General features: G+C 33.0%; 1 protein-coding gene across 1 annotated transcript; it reads right to left on the bottom strand.

Annotated features, from left to right (window-relative positions):
* Window positions 1-27,592, bottom strand: LOC127856925 (uncharacterized). Its single transcript, XM_052393128.1, has 13 exons — window positions 25,158-27,592; window positions 23,820-24,062; window positions 23,204-23,539; window positions 22,846-23,091; window positions 22,409-22,657; window positions 20,939-22,150; window positions 13,590-13,795; window positions 13,291-13,409; window positions 12,781-12,963; window positions 8,754-8,863; window positions 8,467-8,609; window positions 7,035-7,212; window positions 1-3,782 (listed from the first exon to the last, which is right to left on the bottom strand). The coding sequence occupies exons 1-6, from the start codon at window positions 25,525-25,527 to the stop codon at window positions 21,615-21,617; spliced, it is 1,980 nt and encodes a 659-aa protein (XP_052249088.1). The 5' UTR covers window positions 25,528-27,592; the 3' UTR covers window positions 1-3,782; window positions 7,035-7,212; window positions 8,467-8,609; window positions 8,754-8,863; window positions 12,781-12,963; window positions 13,291-13,409; window positions 13,590-13,795; window positions 20,939-21,614.
* Window positions 27,593-27,635: the final 43 nt, after the last annotated feature.

Genomic DNA, 27,635 nt, shown 5'->3' with positions numbered 1-27,635 from the left:
TATGCATTCAATATTTATTTTATAGAAACAAAGTTCATAATGCTTGCGAACAGGTACATGTTATTTATGACTTATCAAACCCGCTAACGGATTTTTGTACTCACAATACCCATTTTATAGAACCGACAGCTATTCAATTGCATATCTGGAACACAGTTTAACATGTTACGAAAATAACAAATATAAATATAAACTAATAATGAAATTAGGGCATCAACGACTAATTAAATATGTACAATACGTATCATATTAATTAAAGGATAACAAACACGTATTTAACATAACAAGAGACATGTTATAATATAAAGCGTAAAGTTCATTTTAAGCATTAACATGCGACACATTTCAATTAGGTTTATATTCAATCAATTCAATCAAAAACGTGTATTTGTTAAATGTGCTTTATTGTGAAATAATGCATGGAATGCATTCCGTTCACAAAGTATTTCGTAACTGTGTCTCTTGAGGAGATTACTATTATTTTGAAATAAACATGTTTTGAACGATTTAACGCAGTTTTAGCTATGTTGGCTTGATACGAAGACGTTTGATTGGAATTTATATACTTGCTTTTTAAACTGCTACATTTGAATAAAATAATTTTATTGGTTTAAAAATACCAATACAAACAATGTTTTAGTGTACAACAACTCAAATTAATTACTATGCAAATATTGTACTAGCTTATCATTCAGGTACTTGTTTTGATTAGAACAGCCTATTGCAGTGAACCCAATGATAAAATGAACACGTTTTAATTCAAGTGTCTAGTACAAAATTGTTAAATTTCTTAACAAAGAACTATATAATCTGGAAAAAGGTGATTTCGAGTGATTAAAGCACTGGGCAAACGTGATTGATTGAATTCTAACATTTTCCATTTAAATTTGACCTAAGATCTGAAACTAAATTCTTAAATAAGCGACCCCGCCTCGTGTTTGTTATAATTTTGTAAAGTTATGTTAGGTCAACCATATACGACATGTTAAATATGCTGCTGACTTAAGTAAGACTTCTGATTAACATTTTTATAAGTATTGAATCCCACCTCGTTTTTATTTTCAGGCAAGGCGTACGCAATACAATAAAAACACTTGGAAAGGAAGAGGCTTGCCTGAATATCCAACCAACACAAACCATTAAACACGTAACTGACGTATTAACGAAGCAATGGAAATGTTATACAAACTAATCTGGTTTTAATGATAAACATATTGCAGAACATACATGATTACACATTGGATCATAAAGTGAATTTTATGCTTTTTGCAGGCATTCAATAGCAATATGTGTATATATATACGATAGTAGTTGCAAATATTTATCATACAATAATTATTAAACACACTCATTGGTAATTACATCATCATATTTACAAATATAAAAAAGTCACGAAATCAGGAATCTCTGGATACTGCTTACTTAAACCTCTTGAAATTAGAAACTGAACAATCGGATTCACAAGCCTAACTCTTGTACTTAAACTGCGGGTAAATAATTGTTTCCCAGAAACATTTCTGGATCCAGATATCTGTATATTTATTCAACTTGTATAATGTCGTCATTTAATTACTTAAAAAATAAAAAAATGGATAGTCGTCCATACATATAAATAATTGCTTCCTGATCCAGATATCTTGCTATCGATTCACCTATTACCATATCTTCATTGGATTATATAAAACATTTGAAAATCTGAAATGCACATGCATTAATACATAAACACATTAAATACATTTGAATTTAATGTACAAACCAATTCATACATTAAATGTGTATAATAGCGATATGAACAAAATATCGCGACCTAAATGTCTGTCACACATGTGCTTTATTAAGTAAAAGCACGCGCTAAGTGCAAACATTTTTCTATGTAAGTTAAGAGATAAAAATATAATATGAACATATCGATATACTGTCTAAACGTTTTCAATCAGTACATTTAAAGCGCATGCGCGATTAAGGTAATACATGTACTATAGTTTACACGTATAGTAAATGACAGTTTTAATCATTCTACATCATTGTGCTTATATAAGTTCTATAATGCAATATGTTATTAACTTTAAAAAGCAAACCGTGGGCAACACACAGGCACTTGATATAGTGGTGAATGAATATTCTCTTTCAAACGTACGTAAAATGTAACAAGATACTAGTGTTATGTGCAAAAGGTGTCAAATAGAAATGTTCTGTAGAATAAGTTTACCAAATCTTATAAAAGTAAAAACAAGAAAAATGATTCCACTATCTTACATCCATCATAATGAAAACTGCATTATTACAATCATCAACTTTGTTATAACATTAACATTGTTATTTAATTTTATTTACTTTATTGGTACACTTAATTGACCATGCTTCTAAATTTACAGTTGTAATTTACCAAATTGAAAGTCTAAATTAAATTTTCCCAAACTCATGAAATGTGTTCGAATATTCGCATGTCTATAATACATGTCTTGTGTCACAGAATAGTCAGTGAAATTGCATTGGGGGTTACAATTGTTTATGAGACAAAATGTCAATAATACGAGTCACGAAAATAGCAAAAATACAACATATGCGTATACATGTATGGGCATTGAGATGTCTTGGACACATATGTTATTGATCTAAACTAATGTACTAAAGTGATGAATGAATGTTTTTTTCCAAACGTATGTAAAATGTAACACAATACTAGTGTACTTTAAAAAGATGTCTAATAGAAATGTTCTGTAGAATAAGTTTATCAAATCTTATAAAAGTAACAACAAGAAAAATGCGTCCATTATCTTACATCCATCATAATGAAAACAGCATTATTACACTCATCAAATGTGTTATAACATAAACATTGTCATTTGATTATATTTACTGTATTTGCACACTAAATTGACCATGCTTTCTAAATGTATAATAGTCATATACCGAATGGAAAGTCTAACATATAATTTCAAAAAAATGATAAAATGTGTTCGAATATGCGCATGTCTATAATACATGTCTTGTGTAACAGCACAGTCAGCTAAATAACATTGGGGGTTACTATTGCTTATGAGACAAAATGCCAATAATACGAGTCACGAAAATAGCAAAAATACAACATATGAATATGAATGTACGGGCATTGAGACGTCTTTGACACTTATGCTATGGACCTTAAATTATGCATTCACTTAAAAAATGGACAATAAAAAGCGGATAAGCATGAGTATCATTAAAGATAATAAAGAGCTGTGGATATTTTACATTATTCGTCACTGAATCGTACAATGCGTTTATCCCACCGGATGGTTTACGTGGCGGTGCAAGTATTCCACGCCGAGACATTGTGTATTTCCCTGTCAGAACTCCGCAGTTGTTCATACGTTTAACACCATTCGGATCTGGTCTGGAGAATATATTCTGGGCAGAGTAGCTTGCACAGACCGCACAGTAGACTCCTTCACCGAATGCAACCGCTGTTAGTCATGTCATTAACTGTAGTTAATTGGCAGCGATGTATATAAGCTACTTAAAATGGACAATATAGAGCGGATATGCTTGTGTATCATTAAATATAATAAAAATCACTGGATTTTGTAGATTATTTGTCACTGAGTCATATACTGCGTTTCTTCCACCAGAAGGTTTAGGAGGTGGTGCTCGCATTCCACGCTGGCCCACTGTGTATTCTCCTGTAAGAACTCCGCAGTAGTACATACGTTTAACACCATTCGGATCTGGTCTAGAGTATACATTCTGAGCGGAATAGTCTGCTCTGCCCGAAAAGTAGACTCCGTCACCGGAGTGAACCGCTGCAGGTCAAAACATTTTGGTTATGAACACTTTGTTAATTTTAACAAAATAATTTTGTATTGTTATGGGTGTTTGATATTTGGTCCGATATAAATGTTTGACTGTTTTGTGCAAAAAATCATTAAATATTCGAAACTTATTTCTGTGCAAAAGGGTCTTCTCTGAAAATCGGATTACTTTTTGTCTTTTGATAATGTCTAAATAATGTAATTTTATATTAATACGTTTGAAAATAATATAATATAATTGTAGCTTCATAAGCAAAATAAAATATAAGTTGTTTTATAATACTTAGTCTCTTATGTGTACATGTAACATATATGTTGATTATCAATACAGTTTATTTTCAACATATTTCAACTGCATAATCAGAAATTCAATGAACAGCAGCTTGTCTTATTGATAAAGAAAAAGAATGTACACAACACAATTAAGCAGCAAGTATGCGTTTTTTTAAGTTTGATTGCTGCATATCAGGCAATATGACTCGCACGTTTACATACAATTTCGTTTGTGTTAAAATATGTTATATCACAAATTATTGTTGTGACACACTTTAAATAATCTAAAACAATATGTTCGATGACGAAGACAAGAAATGCCATCAATGATATCATAGTATGTGCCTTGAATTTCATTACGATTGTTTCTTTCCATAAACTTTACATTTGATAATAATTGTAAGTGCAAAATGGTCGCAACTGCAGTTAAGACCGTTTGCGCGGACAAATATTTTATTTTCAGACACGATCTTTTGCCAAATTATGATTTGTAGTTGTTGTTTTTTTAACAAAGTGGAGCGTAAATATATTAACAGGCGATAAATATGGCGTTATGGTAACAATATGTAGTGAAGTCATCTTTGTTAGAAATATCAGTTATAACATTTTTGCGCTTAGCCCGCACTTTGCCAAGGTGTATTTATATGATCAATTCATACCTCATTAAATTTTTCATTTTTTTTTTCAAATAATGAACAAAAGGCCAGAGACCAAACATTCCTTGTATCACTAATAATCAAAGCTACTTTAAAGCTCATATTGCCCATATTTGACTATGGAATTTAAAGAGGGGCATTGACCTTTGGTGAAGAGAAACAGTTGCGAGTGGCACGCTTTATCGACACCGTGAGCATTTTTTGGCAGTTGTCTTTTAAATGCATGATCCATAATAAAGAAACAGTAACGCCGTGTAAACGCACTGATTATTTGTGACGAAATGTAATTTCCCCCTTTGAAAAAGGCACATGAGCACGTGCCGTCTAAACAATGTAGCCATTTTGGTCAAATTATTTAAATTGTCCTGATAAGTAACAAGTTTAAGTATTCACATGCGTGACCTTTGGCTTGTAAGTTTAACTTTGACCATACGACTTTGTACAACATGTATTATGATATGTTCTGAATAATGTATCTCATTGGATAAACATTTCCCAACAGATAAGTAGCTTTATATTTTACCAAACCAAATATCTTCGTATATAAAAAATACTCGGTGGCCTTTAGATAAACACACATAAGGCCGTTTAACCAATTTGCAATTTGCACTCATCATGGATGGCGTATTGTAACACTCGAAGCATAATTAAAATAATGTTGATATACAACTAATTTAAAAAGGCTCATGCAAAACACTAAAATTCTGGGGTTTACAGTTTCGAATTTTTTTTTTAATTTCAAGAGAACATATATGACATAAATAGAAGTGAAACTTCAACCTGGTAACATATAAATACTCTGGAGGACACCATAGGAGTTAACAAAACACATACAATTACCGTGTGAAGCACAACTGAAACACTGTAACCGAAATGAAATTTAATGCCCGAAGCACGTTGTTTTTGGATACTAGTTATATCGTTTAAAATATCTTCACAAAATACATGTTCTCTTAATGGATAATATTACAAATTATTAAACTTTTTACGAATATTTTAATGATTTTTGAAGATAACAATTTAATAATGTTATATGTCAAATATGAATCTTCTTAACCTTGCAATCACGATATTCTTAAATGACCATGATACCTCCGTTGGAAAATCGTTGCTAGGCAAGATTTGCACAAGAGACATGTTTTGAGAAATATTTGAAAACGATTATTATATGATGTGACCTACCGATGCAGAAAGACTAGTGCTCTGCGGTTTAAATAGATTTTTTCACTTTGCAAATTAAGTCTATATTTATCAGTGGATTATTCGTGCGGATTTTGCATAGGGGGTACATGTTAACAATCTGTGTAAAGGATAACCATAGAATGTGATATACCAAATAAAGCACACTCATCCCCTCTTGCAGTTTTAAAATTTTGAAATCGGTGTGCCGATTATAAATCTCGTGATGATGCGCCTCAGCTAAGTATGACCACAATCTTATAATCTTAACAATTTTAACGGAGTACTAATATAGAATAATACAAACCAAACAAGAATCATGGCAATAACATGAAAGCAGATTTTCCACGTTTTATTATTATTTCAATTTAATTATAATGAGTACGCTGTTCAACGCTGAGTGTGCGTATAAGTTACTTACACAACATTGTATTCAAAGGTTTATGAAGATGGCATTGGGACATGTTATGGAAAACCGAAATCCAAAATTTTGTTATTTTATGGAAACCGTTTTTTCTATTTTTAGAAACAGTCCCTTGAAAGGCAATCAAGTTAAGTATGCATGTAAGCTTCAAACAATTAAAGTAAAATAGCTTTTAAAAAACTTTTAATCTTAAACTGTTTCTATTTGCACTACTAGCATTTAATACAATCACAATCTAAGTATCGACCCAGGATTGCAGTATCAAAAGGTTTATTTCTTATTCTAGTTTTAGTAACAGCGACCTTGAACTTGACCCAACTGGTCCCAAATGCAAGCCATTGTTATGATAGCTTTTTGTACACACAATTCCTTGCAATATCTCAATCAAATAACAGGTTATTGGTCGGAGACTATTTATCTATGTAAGTAACAGGTACCTCGACCATACGTCACCTAGTTCAGAATACAATATTAAGTTTTCCATTCAAGTTTGTTATAGCTGAAGTGTCATCAAGATGAACAAACTTAAATCTTCTTTTTATGGCTAATAAAATTCCCAAAAGAAGATGAATCATTACTTCTAAAATGGAGAATGTCTTCTTAAAAAACAACATGTGTCTTCTTAGAAAACAACATGCTTCATTATAATACGTATAATACGTAACCTGATACATAACTTTATCAACCTCAGTCGTGTATATAAATACATACCATACATTCCAGAGAAGCTGCGATTGAAGCCATGAAAATTGATTTTATCTACCGCATCGGCAGACGTACCATGCCAGAGGAAACGTTCGTTTGTCGTTCCCTGAGGATTCTGACCATCTAGTTGCTCCTTCTTCGCAGCGTACTTTTGCCATAGAGATTTGTTTTGGACCATTTCGATCTGTGAAGATATGTTAAATATCATTTTGATTTATTTAACCAACCTGTAATTAGATTATAAACACAGTTTCAGTACAGTATACGTTGGCAGTCGAATTCCCACATGAACTCTTCGCCAAATCATTAATGGTTACAAAGTGTGCGGCGGAAAAGACATACATACTAAACTGTTTTGATTGAATGGAAGATACATGTACACATTCCATTTAGCGTAATATTAAAGGTGGTTTCCCACTGCCGATCCGATCAACTCGATCATCCCGATCACCGAAATTTCCCGACCAAACCCGACCAAGCTCGACTAAAAAGGGTATACACGACTTCTTCTCGACCTCTTGTCGCTAACACACGACCCCCACACGACTCATTCACGACGTCCACTCAACCATCTTTCCGATTTCCGCTCGATCATCTCGACCTATACGCGAGCCCTATACGATCTCAGCTCGGCCAAGTGGACCTCAGCTCGATTGCCACCAGATCTTCACACGACAAGATCGTGATGGTCGTACTACAGTCGTACAAAGCGATCTAAAATAACTCGGGTAGAGGTCGGGCGGATCGGGTACAGAGCTCGTGTATGGTCGAATAACAATCGGGAAGTGATCGTGTACGGTCGAGTGGCCGTCGGGTAACAGTCTAGTATATCTGTACATCAAAGCGAATAGATGTCGAGTGAATCTTGTTGCGATCTAAATTAACTCGGGTAGAGGTCGAGCGGATCGGGTACAGATCGTGTAAAAGATGTCAATCCGATCGCCACACGATTGCTTCACGATCAACACGATCTTCTACTCGACGAATACACGACCACTTCCCGAGCGCTTCTCGACCCATTTCCTACTCGAACGCTACTCGATATTTTTTGACATGTCAAACAACCGCCCCGACCATTCATGCCGACCGAACCAGACCAGTTCCCGACCGCTTGGTCAGGCTTGATCGAGTTGATCTGATCGGCAGTGGGACCCCAGCTTAATTAATAACAAACCTGTACTCAGTTTACAAACAAAATTATACATGAGTAGATTAAGATTAATCGTTTGTTTTTTTAAACTGGAATAAAAAGTTAATGGATTTTACGCTAGCCATTTAATTCTTTTTATATTAGAGTGGTCCGTACATTTCTTGTTGCCAAATCAATAAAACAAATACCGTATCACACACAAGAGAGGTAATTCTATCACATGTTTAGGCAAGCTTATGTATACATATAAACAAATTACAATGTATATTTATTCAAATATATAATAACCTTTTGAATAGTAAACTGTGAGCCTGCCGACGCTATGAAGGTAGTGGCTATTACTGCGTATTTAGGGTCCGTGGTCAGCAAGGTGTGCACTAAGAGATTTCCTTTCATTTCCTTCCAAATGTTTGGTATTTCGCGCAATGTGTCTATGAAAGAAATATCGTTGTTGTAAGAAATGAACACACATTTAGAATGAAATTCTGTAAAATAGTTACCCAATCAATCCTTTAAACAATCAAATTTTCATCAACTAAAATACAAAATGCATTATTTACGTATTTGAATTATACCTTTAATCAAATCTTTTCGAACTAGCTTCGTTTTCTTGTTGTCATCTGTTTCGCCCTTTTCATATTCTTGCAAAGTATTGAAATCGACGACTACTTCAACCATATCTTCCCTGCAATTGATATTGAATAAACTCCATTACCATAACATATATAACCTTTTATTTTAGTTTAAATTAACAAGTGTACGAAGGACACGGATGCACCGTAATGTCATCAGATTTCCCACACTCAGCGTATGTAGAGACAACCACGCTAAATTACCCAGGTGCACACGTTCAACGCCTCGTTAGTGTATGTTAATTGTTTAATACTATTAATCATACTTACGAGTAACGTGTGAGACAAGTCTAAAGATCTGTTTTGCTCGTTAAAAGATAGCCATCACTTTGCAGATGACGAACCAATTACTGAACTAAAATACCCATCGCATAATTTTGATTTTAAATCTTCATTTATAAAGATTGAATTGTTTGCTCACACACTTGTCAAGTTCGCAAAATACCAAGATTAATAATTTTGATATAGCAGTTCATTACATGCTGGTAATTTCGCGATAAATTTTGACCTGACCAACTTTTATTTTGTTTGGAGAAATGTGACTTCAAAACATAAATACAGTTTTATATCAGATTTAGATATTGACCTAGAAGAATACAAACTAAAGAATTCATCTAAATGTTGTCAAAATTTGTCAATTGAACCGTAATGGAAAACGACCCCTACCTACTCGAGTCTATTTTTTAATCGGAGCTGGTGTTGACAAGTTTACATCCTCTGTCGAATGAATATTTTGCCCAAGGTTCATGTTGATAAGGACAAGCATGTTACTTTATGAGTGTTCGCTTTATTTTCCTAAAACCATTTTAAAGAAAACTGCCTCCGAAGACCATGTTGTTCAACCGCTAAAGAAACTATTTTCGAACTGTCATGTTTGATTTTTATTGCAGCATAACACCATTTGATTTCTAATTTGATGCATATGTTAAAGGGAATGTGTCAAATATTTCCATGCATTATAGCTTGTTAAGGTCTATGAATAATAAAAAAAAAACATAATCAGTTGAGGCCTTCTTGCAAACATCTGCAAGTATTTTATTTGATGCAAGATGCCAGTTGCCTTTACAATACAGGAAAAAATACAAACACTACATTTGATTTACTTCAATGATTAAAACTTGAGTTATGGCATCAGAACGGTCCATGCAAAAAGTTGTGTGTTTAAATAGGTTAAATGCGCGCCCATATTTCACATTTTGACAATAATTCATTATAAAATACACACTTATAATTAACCTTAAACTCATAGTACTGTTTTGATCAAGTTTGAAAATAAAAGAGACTATAAAACCGATTTTATTTAAATTCAATCACTCAATGTTTTTTTTACTGGAGCAACATAAAACACCTTTCTAAGACACGAATACAATGCTATAAAAATAAGTATAAAATTAATCACTTAGTATTGACAAAATGTCGGAATCACCGTAGTGCATGTAAGAAAGAAAAATGCTCTTTCCTTGCTACATCCCATGCTAGTACATGCACATATGATCCTTTATCAAAACTGTCATAAAGACAGTTATATCCACCGCCGATAATAATTGGATTGGATTATTAAGCAGATGCGAAAAAAAGATTACGCTATTTATTTCAGCAGTGACATTGATCCAGAAAATAAATGCGTGTTTTCTGCACATCAAATCAGTGCCCTTTGAATCCTAGACAAATATCATGAAACCCCAAGAAAGGGTATGCATAATATGGAGCAGACAATGACATAGTGGCTCAAAAGTGTGACCTTGAACCATGACGTTGACCTTAAAACGCATTAAAAAAGCATTACAAGTAAGATGACTTCACTGTAATAGTTCACGCATTGTTTTAACGTATAGATTAAGGGCAAGAAACCACTTCAATTGTAATAATGGTTCATTAATCTATTATGACATTCATCACGTCCTTGTTTATAAAATTAGTGGCATATCGCAGTGTTCCCAAAACATTTAATTTCTCATATTTTCAACTCACTCTTGTGACTTTCAGTCCTTAAATAGTATATATTTATATAATGGGGTTGCACACAGGAAAAAGCTTTTACGAATCTGTTTTTACATATCCATTAACATCGGGATACAACTCGATTTATGTTGCGTAATTTTTTGTATATGATATTTGATTGAGTTTAAGGCCAAATAAACATAAACTAGAGATCGGAGGCAGATGCCCCCCCCCAAAAAAAAAGGAAATAAAAATGGAATATATTTTGCCACAAAAAAATCTAAACGAGCAATTTGTATCTCGTTAAATCTGTGTTACCATACCATATCTAGCGAAACACTTATTTTGCATGGGTTAACTTTATAATACGAAATATTTTGCGAAATATTTGTTGATTGTAAATATAATTGCATTTTTTTTTTAATGAATGCTCCAGAGATTTTTCAGCAATCCATATTATTCAAATGAGGTCACTTTTTTTCATTCAACTGATTGTAAAAATTGAATGTTATTGTATTACTTTAGAAGTGTTTAAAATTTAAACTTGATATTAAGACTATCACCTGAAATACATCTTTTAATTTAATCTAAAATATAATAACATTTAAAGTAACATTACTACTCAACATCAACGAAATTTTCGTACAATATTTCGTAAAATAAAGCTAAACAATTAAAAATCATTGTTCCCTATGGCCATTGTCGAAATTTCAACGCCAGATGTGGTGTGGTAAAATAGATGTTTGTAGGTACAAAATGCTCGTTTTTATTATGGTTTTAACATGGTACCATTATAGTGTTCGTGTCGTATCAATAGATATATACACAGGAAATGAATATGGAATTTATTGTGGTAACAAATAAATAAAGACGAGCTGCTTGTATCTACAAAAATCTATGTAATCATACCACATCTAGCGTTGAAATTGTGGCTATTGCTATAAGGAACACTGATTGTTTATGTGTTTACTTTATTTTACGAACTACTTTACGAAATTTTCTTTGATTTTGAGCGTTATAGAGACTTTAATTGTTTTACATACTTTTCCACTTTAATAAGCATACAATTATTACCCATGTTAACTTAGGCAGACATCGAATAAGCCTTTGCAATAGGTAGCACATACACTCAATAATCATACTTCTCTACCTCTGAACATTTCAAGAATCACCAAAAAAGCTTTTATGAAATGACATTTGCGAGAAATAAAACAGTGTTGATATAAATTGTACCGTATTGACGCCACGTTATTCGTGTCCGCCTAACAAATATGACCATATCGGCCCAGAGCCTATTCTGTATATTGACACACAGGCAGCAATATCATAAAATTTGCCCCCCCCCCCCGGGACCCTACCCCCGCGCCCAAACCCCCCCCGGGTTTACCACAGGGGTTCCATATTGTTAAATGTACACCTATTGTGTATGGTTTGACTTGGGAACATGTGTGTTTTCGGTGAAAAAGGTCACGTCCAGTGTTCCACAATCTTTCAGCAATAGACATATAGTACGTTTCATACCTTGTGCATATATAATACCTATACGAGGGTTATTTTTTCAAACTGTGTATTTTTGTCAATATTTGTTGTTGAAAAGTCAAACCTTACACAATATGTTAATGTGCTCTATAAATCAACATAACCTTCTTATCCCAAGTGCGTGACCTGTGTGTTCCAAGTCATATAATGTAACACAACTTTGTTAAGGACTATTTTACGATGTAACATGACAAATATGATACCTAATAGTCTATTAATTATCAGAAGTGTTTTCACTAATAGTTTATATTAATATGCATCAAGTCTTAGAATGTCAACGTCGAGAAAGTGTCATTACTGCTGTATAAATAACGTGGGATGCTTATTATCGCACACGCCATACTTCCTCACTTGTGGAAAAACGTCTGCAAGACGGACAAGCTATTGTCTACGGAAAGTCAGACGGACGGAAAGATAGACGTCCATGTTGATTCCAGTATATCCCCCGTTAACTTCGTAAGTGGGTCTATACTTCAAGAACAATGCTTACCAATATAAGAATATGCTGTCGTGATTTTTGAATGCCTTTTCTATCTTGTAGTTTAGAATAGTATCATATTCTTTTAATTCGTCGCCTTCATCAGTTACTTCGATGTAGTACCATTGGGCAACATCTCAGAAAATATGCGCTGCCTGTATGTCTCTTTCAATTTGTAATGCGTCCCTTACTATTCTAGAAACACAAACACTTCTCAAATTCACGATATAAATATAAATTTTAAAAACAAACTCACAAAGTGCAAGCATCCCTAACATAAGTAAGTTAAATATATCGTGTAAATGGATGCTGTTGATCAAACATAGCTAATATTTTATGATACCATAAGACAAATTATTGTTAAACAAAAGCAATTATATCACTAATAATAACATATTTGACTTAATATGACAGTAGTCGCAGCTGTGATGAAGAAAACTAAACCATAAGTCCTCGTATTTTCACAGACAAAATTGCTATGATGTAAAACATGTTTTACATGGATAATGAAAACAGTATTACTTGTTAGCAAGAGTGCTGCTACGGTGCACATTTGCCATCATTCCCTCAATTTCGAATCCGTCACAGGTGAGTCTTAAATCTACATCGTTGTTATCTGCAATCCGTCTTAATGCTTCTTTCTATAATATACATTATTATGCAATTTTATACAATTCATTTGATTAGTTTCGCAAAAGTCATATCGATTTAGTAATTGTTCTTAAACAAAGTTAATACACACAACAAGTATAACGTTATTTGAAAAAATCTTTTGCGGGACACATATAACTGTGTTTAACGCATCATAACACTTAAAATACCTGTCGATCATCGAACCGTTGTATAATTGAATCGGTAAAACTAATTTTAGAGACCTCGTCTTCAATCATGGCGTCTAACTTGGCAATGGCTTTTCTTATGAGCGATTCCTCCTTTGAGTAAATATTTAGGTAAACAGAATTTGCTTTAGAGGAGGCGTTTTCAGACGGAGTTCTAGCAGCAACCATCGATGGTTTTCTGTGAGTACCTTGCAAGAAGAAATATGTATATGACCTGGATTTATATGCATGCATTCATTTTTTATTAACAGGAGATTTGTTGATAATAGTTTTTCATTACCTGTGCGTAAAACTATCAATAAACGATCGTTATTTTGTTCCAACAAACGTTTTTCATTGAGATTGTAAATATTTTAAATGTTTTTGTTGTGTTTGTTAAGAATTTTCGAGAGCGCAAGTAAACAAGTTCACTTAGTATCCCACTAACATTACCACGTTTTGTTGTATTATTCCCGAAGCGTAAAAACGCTTCATTTATTATTACATGAACAAAGATTTTGAGAGGGCGAAAGTAATAAAATAAAGTGTGTTTTTTTTTTAACAAGCATTACATATTATTCCATTAAGATAAACACGCTTCATTTATTATTTATTTGACGTAAAACACGCTTTATTTATTATTCCTTGATCAAAAACACGTTTCATGTAGTAAGCCATCAGCAAACGGACTAAAGCTGAATTTCAAATACCACGCTTTTAAGAATGTTTACGCGTTTCCAAAACGAGAAACCCTGTTGGCAAAACTTAAATGTTCGGGTCAGTGATTTTATAATAAATCATGTATACTTTATGTTATGTGACTTGTCAAAACGTGACTTATTCTCTTTTCATGTTAGGCAATACGTGCATTCAAAAGTAATCGTTCCCCTAACAATCCAAATTGATCGGCGTCATATGAAAATGGGCCCTATGCCATATTCGGCCAGCGTTGCTCCAGAGCAGCCTGCGCAGTCAAGCAAGGTTTCGTGGTCTCATTGGCGTACAGTGTACCTCCTGGCAAGACCAAACGAATGCGTTAATTGGTCTGGAGCTACATATGTCGAATAAAACCCAGTTTTGCATGACGTGGATCAAATAATACCAAGTACGTTTGTGTACTCGAATATAACCAATGCCATAGTTAAGTATAGCACTGCACTTTGGTGCTATCGAAACTTCGAAAGTCAACTATTATAAATAAAAATAAGTTGCATTTATATATCATCATGATAGTTCTCCTTTTCCTTTTCCTAATTATCATAAATTTCAGCAGTGTCATGATTATCAATATCATCATCATGATTATCAATATCATCATCATTAGCAGCAGTACCAACATCAGCAGCAGTACCAGCATCAGTGGCATGCCACTGCATTTCAGTATTATTATAACCACAATTGCATCATACCCCTGAGATCAATATCATACTATTGTGTAATTTAAAAAGGGACGTGTTCGCAGATGTTCACATTATTTGAAGTGTGTAATTAAAAGTTTAATAGCTAGATTTGAACATCGGTGCTACAGAGCTCCGGTATAAAAACAAAGATACACTTTATAAACGAAAATCAAAGAAAAGTATCTGCTGAACGAAAATCCGGTGTATGTTGAAATTTCGTCCCTGATTAGCCTTTTCGGACTTAACAGTCTAACCTTGGACGAAACTGTACGCACATGCCTGGTTTTCTCACAACGCACAAGTTATTAGGTTGCTAGACAATCAACAAGACAGAGTATACATGTAATTGTTTATAAACTTCAAAGACCTATAAAATACATATTTTATAGGTCTTTGTAAATCCCTAATATATATATATATGTATACATAACAATACATAACTGGTATCGAGCACGGTTTTGCCAATTTCTTGCCTATATCTATCTCTCTCTCTCTCTCTCTCTCTCTCTCTCTCTCTCTCTATATATATATATATATATATATATATATATATATATATATATATATATATATATATATATATATATAGAGAGAGAGAGAGAGAGAGAGAGATAGATATAGGCAAGAAATTGGCAAAACCGTGCTCGATACCAGTTATGTATTGTCAAAAAACGTAACAATCATAATGCACTCACTAGTTGCAATAATCCAACCCCCATTTATTGACCCTCCGGGTTGCTGGGAGTTGAAATTACACGTTTCTGCCATTAAAGAAGCCGTCAGGAATCTAGGCGGGACTTTAATCGGAAATATTTGCCAGCCACAATAACTTTTTTCTGGCATAAATAAACACAAATAGATCGTAAATATATCCAAAATGCGCTAATTAAAACAACTTACATGATATGGTATGCTCGCATCATTTTGATATTAATTCAAAGTTTCAAACACGTCAACGGTTCATTTAAATGTGTATGTTATTGCAATGGACAAAGCCGAGTATTCCGAAATCGAAAATACGCTATCGACTATCTCCGGAATCCTCGGCGAGATTGATCGATCTCGTGTCTACTCAACCAATCGTAATATACCGACTATCTCCGGAACATCCGTAAGATAGATCGTATCGTCAATACGAAACTTCGGCTTTCGGTTTGATAACGGTTTTTGTATAAAGATTTTTGTTTTCAGTACTTCTCCACAAGTCACTCTCGAATTGATGTCGGTGATAACAGGTATTGTGTTTGTGTTACGATGTATAAGTTGATTGAACTCGATTTCATAGACATACTTGAGACATACTTTTTTGACATTAAAATATCGATTAACATGAAGAAAACTCTGAGCTGTACGTATGTACTTATAAAAGCTCACAGCATTCAAGAAGAACTAATGCGCTCACCAGAGACCCGAAGGACATGAGCCATTCTGAGAATGCTTTGTGAAATTTAAAGTAACATTACTACTCAAAATCGACGAAAATTTGGTACAATATTTCGTAAAATAAAGCTAAATAATTAAAAATCATTGTTCCTTATGGCAATTTCCGAAATTTCAACGTCAGATGTGGTCTGGTAAAAAAGATGTTTATGGATACAAAATGCTCGTTTTTATTATGGTTTTAACATGGTACCATTTAAGTGTTCGTGTGTCGTATGAATAGATATATTCGCAGGAAATTAGCATGGAATTTATTGTGTCCACAAATAAATAAAAACGAGCATTTTGTATCTACACAAATCTATGTTATCATACCTTCAAATGATTTAAATGAGTTAATTCCGAAACTTACACTTAAATAGGATAGTTTCACGCGTAGTTGTTGTTGTTCAAGAAAGGATGCTAACTGGTTCCAAATAGGCTGGATGTGTTTGCACTCCCAAAAAAGATGTTCTATAGTTTCGATGCTTTCACCGCAAAAGTCACATAAATTAGAGTTAGATAATTTGCATTTAAAGAGATGTTTATTTGTAGCTATAACTCTATGGACGTATTTATATTGAAAATTTCTCAGTATGCTATAAATAGTTGCTTTATATGGCATGATAAATATGTGTTTCCAATTAAGTTCTTGTTCTCGAAAAAGCACTTGCCATTTATTTTGGATTTTGGAGTTTTCTATAGGGTTTTTAATTTGAAGTGTGTAAAATATTTTGTTGGGTTTTTTTTGTCTTGCAAGTATGTTTTCTAAAAATGTAGTTTGAATACATGGTGTGTTATTTGTATTGATTATTGATTTAATATGTATGGGTATGTTTTTATTTAATGTGTAGTACTTCAGGTAATTACTTGAGGGTATTCCGTATATGTAACATATATTATCAAAGGAGTAGAAGTCATTAATTATGTAGTCGTATAATTGGTCGACGTATTTTATGCTTCGTTCAAACCAATCTTTAATATAGAAAAACGTCTTATTGTTTGAAGTTATGTCTTTATTGTTCCATAAAATAGTTTTACTATTAGTTTAGGTTTCTAGGTTATGAGTAACATTACTCCATGCTGATAGAACATAAGATAGAAATATGTTTTCTTTTGAAATTTCATGTAAGATATTATTGCTGATGTTACATTCAAAAGGTAAGGAAGTGCCATATTTTTTTAATCTTCTGGTAGAATAGTTTCCATTTACTCGTATTGGTACTATCTAAGTATCTTTTAACCCAGCTGCATTTGATTGCATTCACGAATGAGTCAATATTCGTTAATTTGATACCTCTATTTTCTACGGATTGAATTAACTGAGTTCGTTTAATTTTGTCAGGTTTATCGTCCCACACGAAATTAAATATTGTTGAATTTATATCGTTTATAATGTCATTTGGTGGATTTGGGAGAACTGTTAATACATAAATTAATTTAGGAAGTGCAAACGTTGTTAATACTGTGTTTTTTCCGATTAGTGTAAGTTTACGGTGTTGCCATGATTTTAAGCAGTTTTTAAATTTTTGTAATTTAGGCAGTATGTTTTTTAGAATTGTATCTTTTTCATTATTTATAAATGTAATTCCTAACGTGGTGGCTTAATCGGATGTCCAGTTAAATTTCATTTCTTTTTTATAATGGACATTACTTAGTTTTTATTTACCTACTCGTAGCACAGTACATTTACTTTTGTTAAGTTTAAGACCCGATGTCATTCCGAAAAGGGTTAGTGACTCTATTAGGTTATGGAAAGAATCGTAATTGTCATTTAAAAAATAAGTTGCATCGTCAGCAAATGTGGACTATTTAATTTCATCGTCAGGTTCTATTGATATGCCATTTATATGTTTTTTTGATTGGATATAGTGTGATAGATACTCAATGCATATAATGAATAGCGATGATGCAAGTGGACATCCTTGCCTTACGCCTCGTTAAAACTGTTCGAGAAAAAGCCATTGTTAGTAATTATACTATTAATGTCGGTATAGAATAGTTTTATCCATTTAATGAGACTATCACCAAAGTTCATATTTTCTAAGCAAGCGAACATAAACGAATGATCGAATTAATCGAATGCCTTTTCAAAGTCTGCAAAGAATATTAGACCAGAATTATTTGGTCTGTTGAAAATTTGTATGCATTCTTGTATTAGACGAATGTTTACACCAATGAAACGTCCTTTAATGAAACCAGATTGAGATCTTGAAATGACTGATGGTAATATTTTTTAAATTCTGTTTGCTATGCTTTTAGTTGCTATTTTATAATCATTGTTCAGTAAACTAATCGAGCGCCAGTTTGACAGGGATTCTTAGTTTTTTCCAGGTTTTTGAATGAGTGATATTATACCTTGTTTTTGTAGTGTAGTTAAGTTTTCATTGTTAAATGAATAGTTAAGTGAATTAATTAAATGTGTTTTAATATCATTCCAGAATATTTTATAAAATTCGATTGTGATGCCATCAGATCCTGTACTTTTGTTATTTTACATTTCTTTTAGTGCTAACCCACATTCATATTCATTGAGTTATCCGTCGCACATTTGTTTTTCCGCTTGATTTAAAGCATGATGTGTAGTTTTAAAAAAGTGTTATTTTCAACAGGTTTTCGTTTATAGAGGGTTTCGAAAAATAAACGATGTTCTTCTAGTATTTGAGTTCTGTTTGTTATATCTTCGCCATTGACTACTAATTTGTGTACAGTTTTTTGTTCACTTCTACGTTTTTCGATGTTTGCGAAGTATTTTGTATTTTTTTTCATTGTGTTCAACATGCTGTGCACGTGCTCGTAGTATTATACCATTGAGATGTGTATGATAAATTCCTTCTAATATTTGATTTATTGTTGTTATTTCATCTTCAATGGCTTTGTTATCATTTGTGTGTGTTTCATGTAATTGTTTTTCGAGTGTTTCAATGATTTTGATAGTTTCAGTTTAAAGTTTGTGTGTTTGTTTTTGTTTAAATGATGTGTATCTAATTGTTGTGTTACGTATATTTCCGTTAATTACTTCCCACAATGTGTTTGGGTTCGCATCTTTATTATTTGGAACTGTATTGAATATTTCTTGTTTTATTTGCGTTTGATATTGTTTATCTAATAAGATGCTGTTATTTATTTTAAAGTATCCTGGGTCTCTTTCAGGTTGTATTTTGTGTAGTTTAAGTTCAACTAGAGAGTGGTCAGTCATAAATCCTGGTTTTATGTTACATGTGTCGATAATGTTGCAAAGTGACTCAGATATTAAAAAAAGTCTAATCTACGGAATAAAGTTGGTTTTGTGTTTGAGTGCCAGGTGGATTTGCTTTCGTTTGGATATATTGTACGCCAGATGTCTATCGTATTGTAGTTTTCAATTATGTTATTTAAAATGTTTCTATTTTTAGGATGAGTATAAAGGTTTCCCTTCTTTTTATCTAATAATGGGTTAAGAACAGTATTGAAATCACCACCGACTATAATGTTTTTATCTTGGTTATTAATTATAAAGGATTGTAATGTTTCGAGCGAATATTTCTCAAAAGGTCAGTTTAAGACTGCTCGTCTACAATATTCGTCGAATAATGAAAACAAATATATTCTAAAATTAAATATATATGATCATAATTTGATTGTAATAGGGTCTATAGGGTCTCTGGTATTCAGACATTCAACCCAAAGACTATATCAGTACTATTATTCTTATGATTGATAATTAGGTATGGATTCGTTCTTAAAACATTCCAATATAAGATTATACATGTTCGCAAGTCAATTGCACTTACGTACAAGTACAGTAAATGTACTTCCTCTTCGATGCAAGCACGCATGCTATACATTATTTAAGCAACAGATCTGAAGCTGTCGTAAATAATCAACTGGAATATTTTCCGTATGGTATCATTTTTCGCTGTTTTGAAGGGAAATGCACTTTCTCGTTTACATCTGTACTCATAGGGTCAAGAACAGCGGAGCAAAGCTGAACAAAAGTTTTTCGAAACTCATACGACACGAAAGGAAGTTGCTTTAATTAGTTTAAACAGATAAATTTATTTAACAAATAAAATGATGTAATTTGAAAACATGCATTCATCGTTTATGTTCTATTCTGATATATTTAGAGCGGTGGACATTAATCTTGATTTTAACTACTTATTTAAAAAAAACGTTCGTTACCCTTTAAAGGGTAGCCGTGGCGTAATGGTTATGGTGTCCGCCTAGCGACCGGGAGGTCGGGGGTTTGATCATCAAAGTTGGAGCGTTCCAGATATTTCCAAAAGACATCAGCTACTGGTTTTACACAGGAAACAGAATCGATAATATTTTTTAATGAGAAATAAATTTGCGTAGTGAGCTGGTTTGCGTGTTTTTGAGCGTCATCAAACTGCGCATAATTTGTATGAAATATTAATTTATACGAAATATTAATCATATGTGTAATGTAACAGTTTAATTTTGGTAAATGTATTTGAGTGGTTACTTATTTATTTACTTCTGTATTCGTATACGATATTAATACTTAAAATAAAATATAACATGACTTACCTTTATCGACTTCTTCATTAATTCCAATGATAACAGGGTATAAACGTTCCACATGCTTGAGTAGTCCCTGACCTTTATTAGAACGAAAAAAGCCGGAAATGCCGTGTTTTGTAACCAAATGTTCTGTTTTCTTTACTTTCATGGCTATGGATTCGAGCTTTTGCCTAAACACTTTGATGTTTGCAGGTGATCCAATAGTTTTAACTTCTGTTTCTTCGATTTTGATTACGACATTTTCACTTTTCGCTATTCCAAAAATATCTTGGACATTGTGCCTTAGCAACAGTAGCTCCGTGTATTTTTCAAAACACCACTTTTCAATGCACAAAGTATTATTTTGCAGAAAATCAGAAACGAATATCAACACTGTACTGAGTATTTCATCGGTACACAGCAAAGTTATTGCTTCTAATGCAACTTCAATCAAAAGCTTTCCTTGATATACTAAAGTTAGCTCTTGCAAAATATTTTCCCATATGTCTATTCGAACTAATGATCCAAATTCTGGCTGAAGCTGTACTCTGCCTGTAGAAATCAACTTACTTAAACATTCTTTTCCATCAAACATGTTGTTCCTTTTACACACGGTATTTAACTGACGATTAGAGTCCCACAGCGTCACCGCCCCATTACGGTTTAACTTCTGCAAAATATTATCTTTTACGAATCTGTGCGTTTACATGTTGAGGAAGTTAGTTTGCTTATTCATGTCAGAGTCCGGAAAAGACTCGGGTGTTGGGAATTCCTCAACCTGAATGCACTTCACCATGATATTTAAACCAGTCAATTTTATTTCATTTGTTCTTTGATGAATTTCAACTTTTACTTCATGTTCACCGTCCATGTTGAGTTTGTTCATGAAGTCGTCAAAAGTTGTTTTTGCGTTTTCCTTCCAGTTTTTAGCCAACCCCTCAAAGTCCTCAACATTTTCCGACAATGTACAAAATATTTCAACATTTTTGTTCGCAATATCAGTAGGCCACTTTACTAATGCGTAGCATTTAGACATGTGCCTTTGCAGAGTTTTTTTAATGACCGTCAGGCCCAGAAATTTCTTTTTGTTTGAATTCGTTTTTATTTCAAATGGTTTTGGCATTTTAATACTTCGTCCGACAATATCATCCTCTGTCTTTCCAATGCACGGAATGTATCGTTTTACGACAAGCGGTTTGCCATCAAGTGTATGTTTCTTTGACAGTACGTTATCAACCACTTGATTATAAAATGAAATAAATGATTATTTTCAATCAAATGTGGATGTCAATAACTGATAAGTTATTAAATGTATATAGTGAAATAGATATTACATATATTATTGGGTTATCAATTTAACCATTAAAAGAAGAATTTATACATATATTGAAATACTTTTATCTTATAAAACTTATACTTAAAAATCTGTCTAAATCTTTTAAACATCGACTTTGCTATTTCTTGAATGTCGGTAATTATTTGCTGTGTGTTAATAACCTTTATAGTCCTTGAAGAACACGATACAACATTTCTTTTCGACGAATATCTTAACTTTGTCCACAGGTCCACCGTAACTTCTGTGTACGTTTTCAAAATACAAGGCGATTGTGTCTTCGGTGTACACACTACGTATGTTCGATACATGCACGCAGTTGGACATAGGTACTGGACATAATCGCAGTATTGAGCCTTCTAAGGGCTTCGACTTGCATGCGTCTTCCAATTTTGTCCATGAAACATGCATTTCTGTAAAGTGTAAAAGTAGCGATAATTTTCACTGTTATTTTCATATTGATTGAACCAGTGAAATATCGGTTTAAATTCACTTATATTTCTCTATAAACCATCGGAAAGCATAATATAGAATTATTTCATCTAAAAGATGCCTGTCGGCTTGAAATGCAAATACGAGATTTTGATGAAGTTGAATTTACCTGTTACCCCATCGACTATCGCCAAAGCAGTGTCTTGTCGGTCAACGTGATATATTATATATACCAGAGAAATTCCCGCTCTAGCCTCCATGAACAGCTCTAGGACACTGAATGTTATCCTGGGATTCAATCCTTTGATTAAAAGCTTGTTTGTGTAGTTGGGCGGGGTAATGGGTGGGACGTACAACGAAACCCCAAGATTATGACCATCAATAGGATGCTGCCTTTCAGCTACTTTTCTGGCAGCTAACACAGAAAATACATATACAAAATGTAATCTTTAGACCTAGGTTTACAAATATAAATATCATTTGAAACAAAATATTCAAGTGAAGTAGAGCTTAAACATTATACATACCGGACTCGTCTTCATATCGAATGTAAATGATATTTTCATCTTCATTATCATTAAATAATTCTTTAATTCTAGTTTCACCCGACTTTTCCAAGCTTTCAAAATATAAGTGCACACTGTCTCTGTTGTATAGCTTGCTGATTCCTTGAACTTTTATAGTCTTCACCGGACTTTGGTCTATTTCCTCCGTTTGTTCGTCACTTCCCATGAGTGTTAACTCCGCTACATTGATCTCATTCATATGACGTATATTCGTTGACCGGCGTGGCACCAAGAGCTCTACTGTTACCTGTTTACGACATAAACGATGGTCAGATCTTTGTGCAACACGTTTGGCAACTGAAACAGTTGTATTAAGAAAGCAGAAGTTCTAAAATCAATATCTGAAGATAATCAGAAATATCTTTAATATTCAACATTTGACTACTGAGAACTGCACACCGTTATCGTGTTAAGGAAAACAATGGTATAGCTTAGGCAAAATAGCTTTACAGTTAAAAATGTGAAAAATATAAATATCTATTAACAAATTTCTAAATAGTAAAAATATGTAAAAGATAATTACAAATAATTCTTCCAATGACTGAATTACTCATAATCGTTTGAACACAGAATTTACCTTCATAATCGTTAAATGTGATATAAAATGCATCTGATTTGAAACTTATATCCACTATATCGCCACCTCCAGACCTCTTTTCATTTTCAAAATATAGCTCAAATGTTTCTTCATTTTCCTCCTTAACGATCTCGCTTGGTCCTCGAACAATAACTGTACACAACTTCGTTGGAACATTGATTTGTACAGATAAATCCTTCTTTTTTATTGTTATTGGGCGGTTTTTCAGCACTGTCTTTACATCTAAAATGATTGAATATTTTGTTTCATATTACTGTAAAGAAAAGTACAAACATTAAATATACGGTAAACTATTACACAGACTGTGTTATACGAGTATTGAGAGCAATGTCCTGTTAAGAGTGTATATACATCTTTAGCTGAATACGATATGCGGTTTCTTTATGCACCACACGTCCCTTTACAATTTGAAACGAAATATACATTTGTCTTGCTATCTGTGTGTTCTGACAGCTATCTGAGTCGACCGAAAATGCAAATTCCATACACACGCCATCGACAATAATATTTCAATGTCATTTTTTACAAAAACGAAAAGACATGTACAGACCTAATCCTCAATCGAAACATTGTAATCAATTCTACCTCACTTTTAAAAAGACATCGTACAAGAAAATTTAAACCGGACACAAATATGATGTGACCATTTAATGGTTATCCCTTGTTTAAACTATTTTACGCATGTATAATATTAGATTTTAGGCATTAGCGTTGCATTATTAAAGTAGATACTTACGACTTGAAATGGGGCATGTCTATGATACAACGTATATGAAGACGGTTAAAGAAGAGGGTGTTACTAGTACACATTTACGTTATTAAGTAGAACCTGAATGAATTACAACATAAGGCCATCGAGCTTAAATCGTGCCAATGCATATTTGAAAAAGCGTAAACCATCTTGTATTTCAAAATAATGACCTATTTTGTAATACAAAATCAACGTACGTTATGTACAAACCGGATTTAATACGTTTCGATCTTGTGAACAGAAATAAAAATCTGATTTATTTTTTTTTTAAAGTGAAGAACGCAATTTCTACAAACATACGTAAATTCCATAAAAAAAAATACGGACATACGGGCAAATGTAATTGATTCATTTATAGCATCCTTGTTTTCAATATTTGGGTGAACCATTTAACATTATCAAATTTCAACGCAAAATACGTTTTAATATAGGAATATAAAATTCCAGAAAAATCTAACCTTACTGAATCAAGATGAAAAATAGTAATTGCAAGAATAAAATATTGTAATCAAAGGTGTGCGCTCCTAATCAAAAGACACAATCAATATATGATCAACTATCCATACCTTCGGGTTTATCAAATTTTATTACGGCATTCGACTCCACTTCATCAAAGTCAACTTCAACAACTGTGCATGACTTTAATCTCCGCGATGAAAACAACATCTCAAGGATTTCTGAGTCAACTCCAGGTGGGATATCTTGAACTACGATCTCAGTTTGCGTGCCATCAAAACATAGCTCTGTCGGATTTTCTAGATTTCTGTTCGATGGTACCCTACATGAAAAACTGCCACCTGGCCGCTGAACTAAGATGTTCCGACCCATATTTTGAAGTGGTTTATTACTCATCAGATCTGCAGAAAAAGGCATTTCTATGAGATATTTTATCAAGAATACAAACTTAACTTTCTTGCACATTTTGGTGCTTTCCATAAATGCTCATATATTGACACTAAACGGAATCTTTATCATAAACTTGATGTGATTGTAAGATAAACTAAGCCCTTTCAAATGAATTGAGACTTAAAAATACACAAAGCACACTTAAGCAAGTAAAACCGAAATGTCCATGTACCAAACGTATGTTTATTTACTAATCAGAGTTGTGATTTTTAATTATCCTACAGTAATAAAAGTGTACCATTCATAATCGTATCAGTTGAAGAGTGTGCATGCATTATCTACACTTATACATTTATCTACGCCGTTTCGTTATCAAATATCATTACCATATCACCCTGTACTAAAACTGATATAGATGTTTAGACTTTTGAAAGGAATTTGACCTAAGGTAAACGCAGATAATAAACTTCACATTTCTTTAAAATGTATTAGTAAAATGATCTTATATCTAATACACGTTAATGTTATAATATTATTTAATGTATGTTTTAATGTTGATTTAAACGAAAAACGCGTATACTGTTCATGAACCATACAATGCCATGCTTCTTGTAAAGCGCCATGTCGTCGTTTTGTTCCTAATATGCAACAGTCGCATGTATGGCTTGCGCATTCAGACCATGTCCTTAACTCACGCTTGGTGCTTACTGTGAAACCATTTATTTTCGACAGCACAAAATTTCGTCATTTTTATAAAAATTACGATTTCGTCAGCACTTAAATTCGCCGATTTCTGATTTTGAATTTTAACAAAATGCGTCAGTCAATATCCGATTTGTGTGTAATACATATTCGCGATCAATCGCAGTTGCGAAAAATCGTGGTACGAATGCGGGAGCACACTTGAGAATCACTGCAGGAGGTGGGGCCTGTTTGTCACATGCCAATTAACTAGTTTTGTTTTCAAGGGACAGTAATGAACCCTCTTAATGTATGCCATTCACACGTTCATTGTTATGATTAGTGGACAAGTGGGATCGAATAACCGTTAACGAGTGTTTGTAACAACGAAGCCAATTGCCAATTAGTCTTATTCTATTATTATAATTGCCATACTGATAACAATCGTACCTTTGTCGGCACCAATTAGGGAAGGTGCGAACAATATGGGTTATAACTAGTGTTAGGAAATTATTTTGTCACTTTTCAATAAAGTTTCAAGCGTTTTGCATCGTACATTTTTGATTATTTTAAGAACAGTAATTGGTCTCAAATGTCACTGTTTTTTTCAAATAAAATGCTTTTGTATTCTGATATCAACATTAAAATTATAAACTCTATGTGTGTGTTTGTTCTTAAAAAGTAAACTACCGGTATATAAAACAATAATGTCAATAATTTAAAAATAAATAAATTGATACATATAAAATAGTAATAAGTGTGGTTATGGGCAAACAATCAAACAACAAACAGCACTTAAAATATTCTTTATTATTTGTGATAAATACGCATGTTGCTCACACATCGTCATCTTTTAATTTGGTTTATTGTCTTTCATCGGCATTCGCTGCGTGCTGGCTAATATGCAACACCCCTGAAAAACACAATGCACCTAATGGGTAATAAAGTTATAAACAATTAGCGCTAATTCATTACCATTCTACATAAACGAAGTCAACGCATTCGATACAGATGTACTGCACACGCGTTTTAAAGAAGTGTAACGTGTCAGTTAAGTACCTTGTGTATTCTACATCCCTTTGTGTCAAAACCGGATTAATCTTGATTACGAAACAGCAGTGAATGTGTGCATGGATTATGTTGGAATTTAATGCCTAATGTATACGGTAAAGTTTTAAAATATTGTTCAACTTAGTGTTTGTTTTTGTTCAAACATAGAGCATGATTGTTCGTTAGGATCTTAAATTCGCCGATCGGTCGACTGACGAAATTTATGAAAATTAATGCCTGACGATTAATAATGGTTTCACAGTATATGAATGACTTACGTGGACAATTTCCGCAACAATTATAACTTCATGTAATGAGCAATTTCTTTAATACGCGTGTTGTAATAAAAGTCTTTAAAATCGACCAATTTTCGAATAAGTAATATTTTATAAAACTGTTCAAATACTTAAATATATAGTAAACAAAGTCTGTGGATTGTCACTGACTTAAATCGCCTATTTATTTGT

The sequence above is a fragment of the Dreissena polymorpha genome, chromosome 14, assembly GCF_020536995.1.
Source record: "Dreissena polymorpha isolate Duluth1 chromosome 14, UMN_Dpol_1.0, whole genome shotgun sequence".
Lineage (NCBI taxonomy): Eukaryota > Metazoa > Mollusca > Bivalvia > Myida > Dreissenidae > Dreissena > Dreissena polymorpha.
Note: the sequence above shows the minus strand (reverse complement) of the source record. Positions and strands in the feature narration are given on the sequence as shown.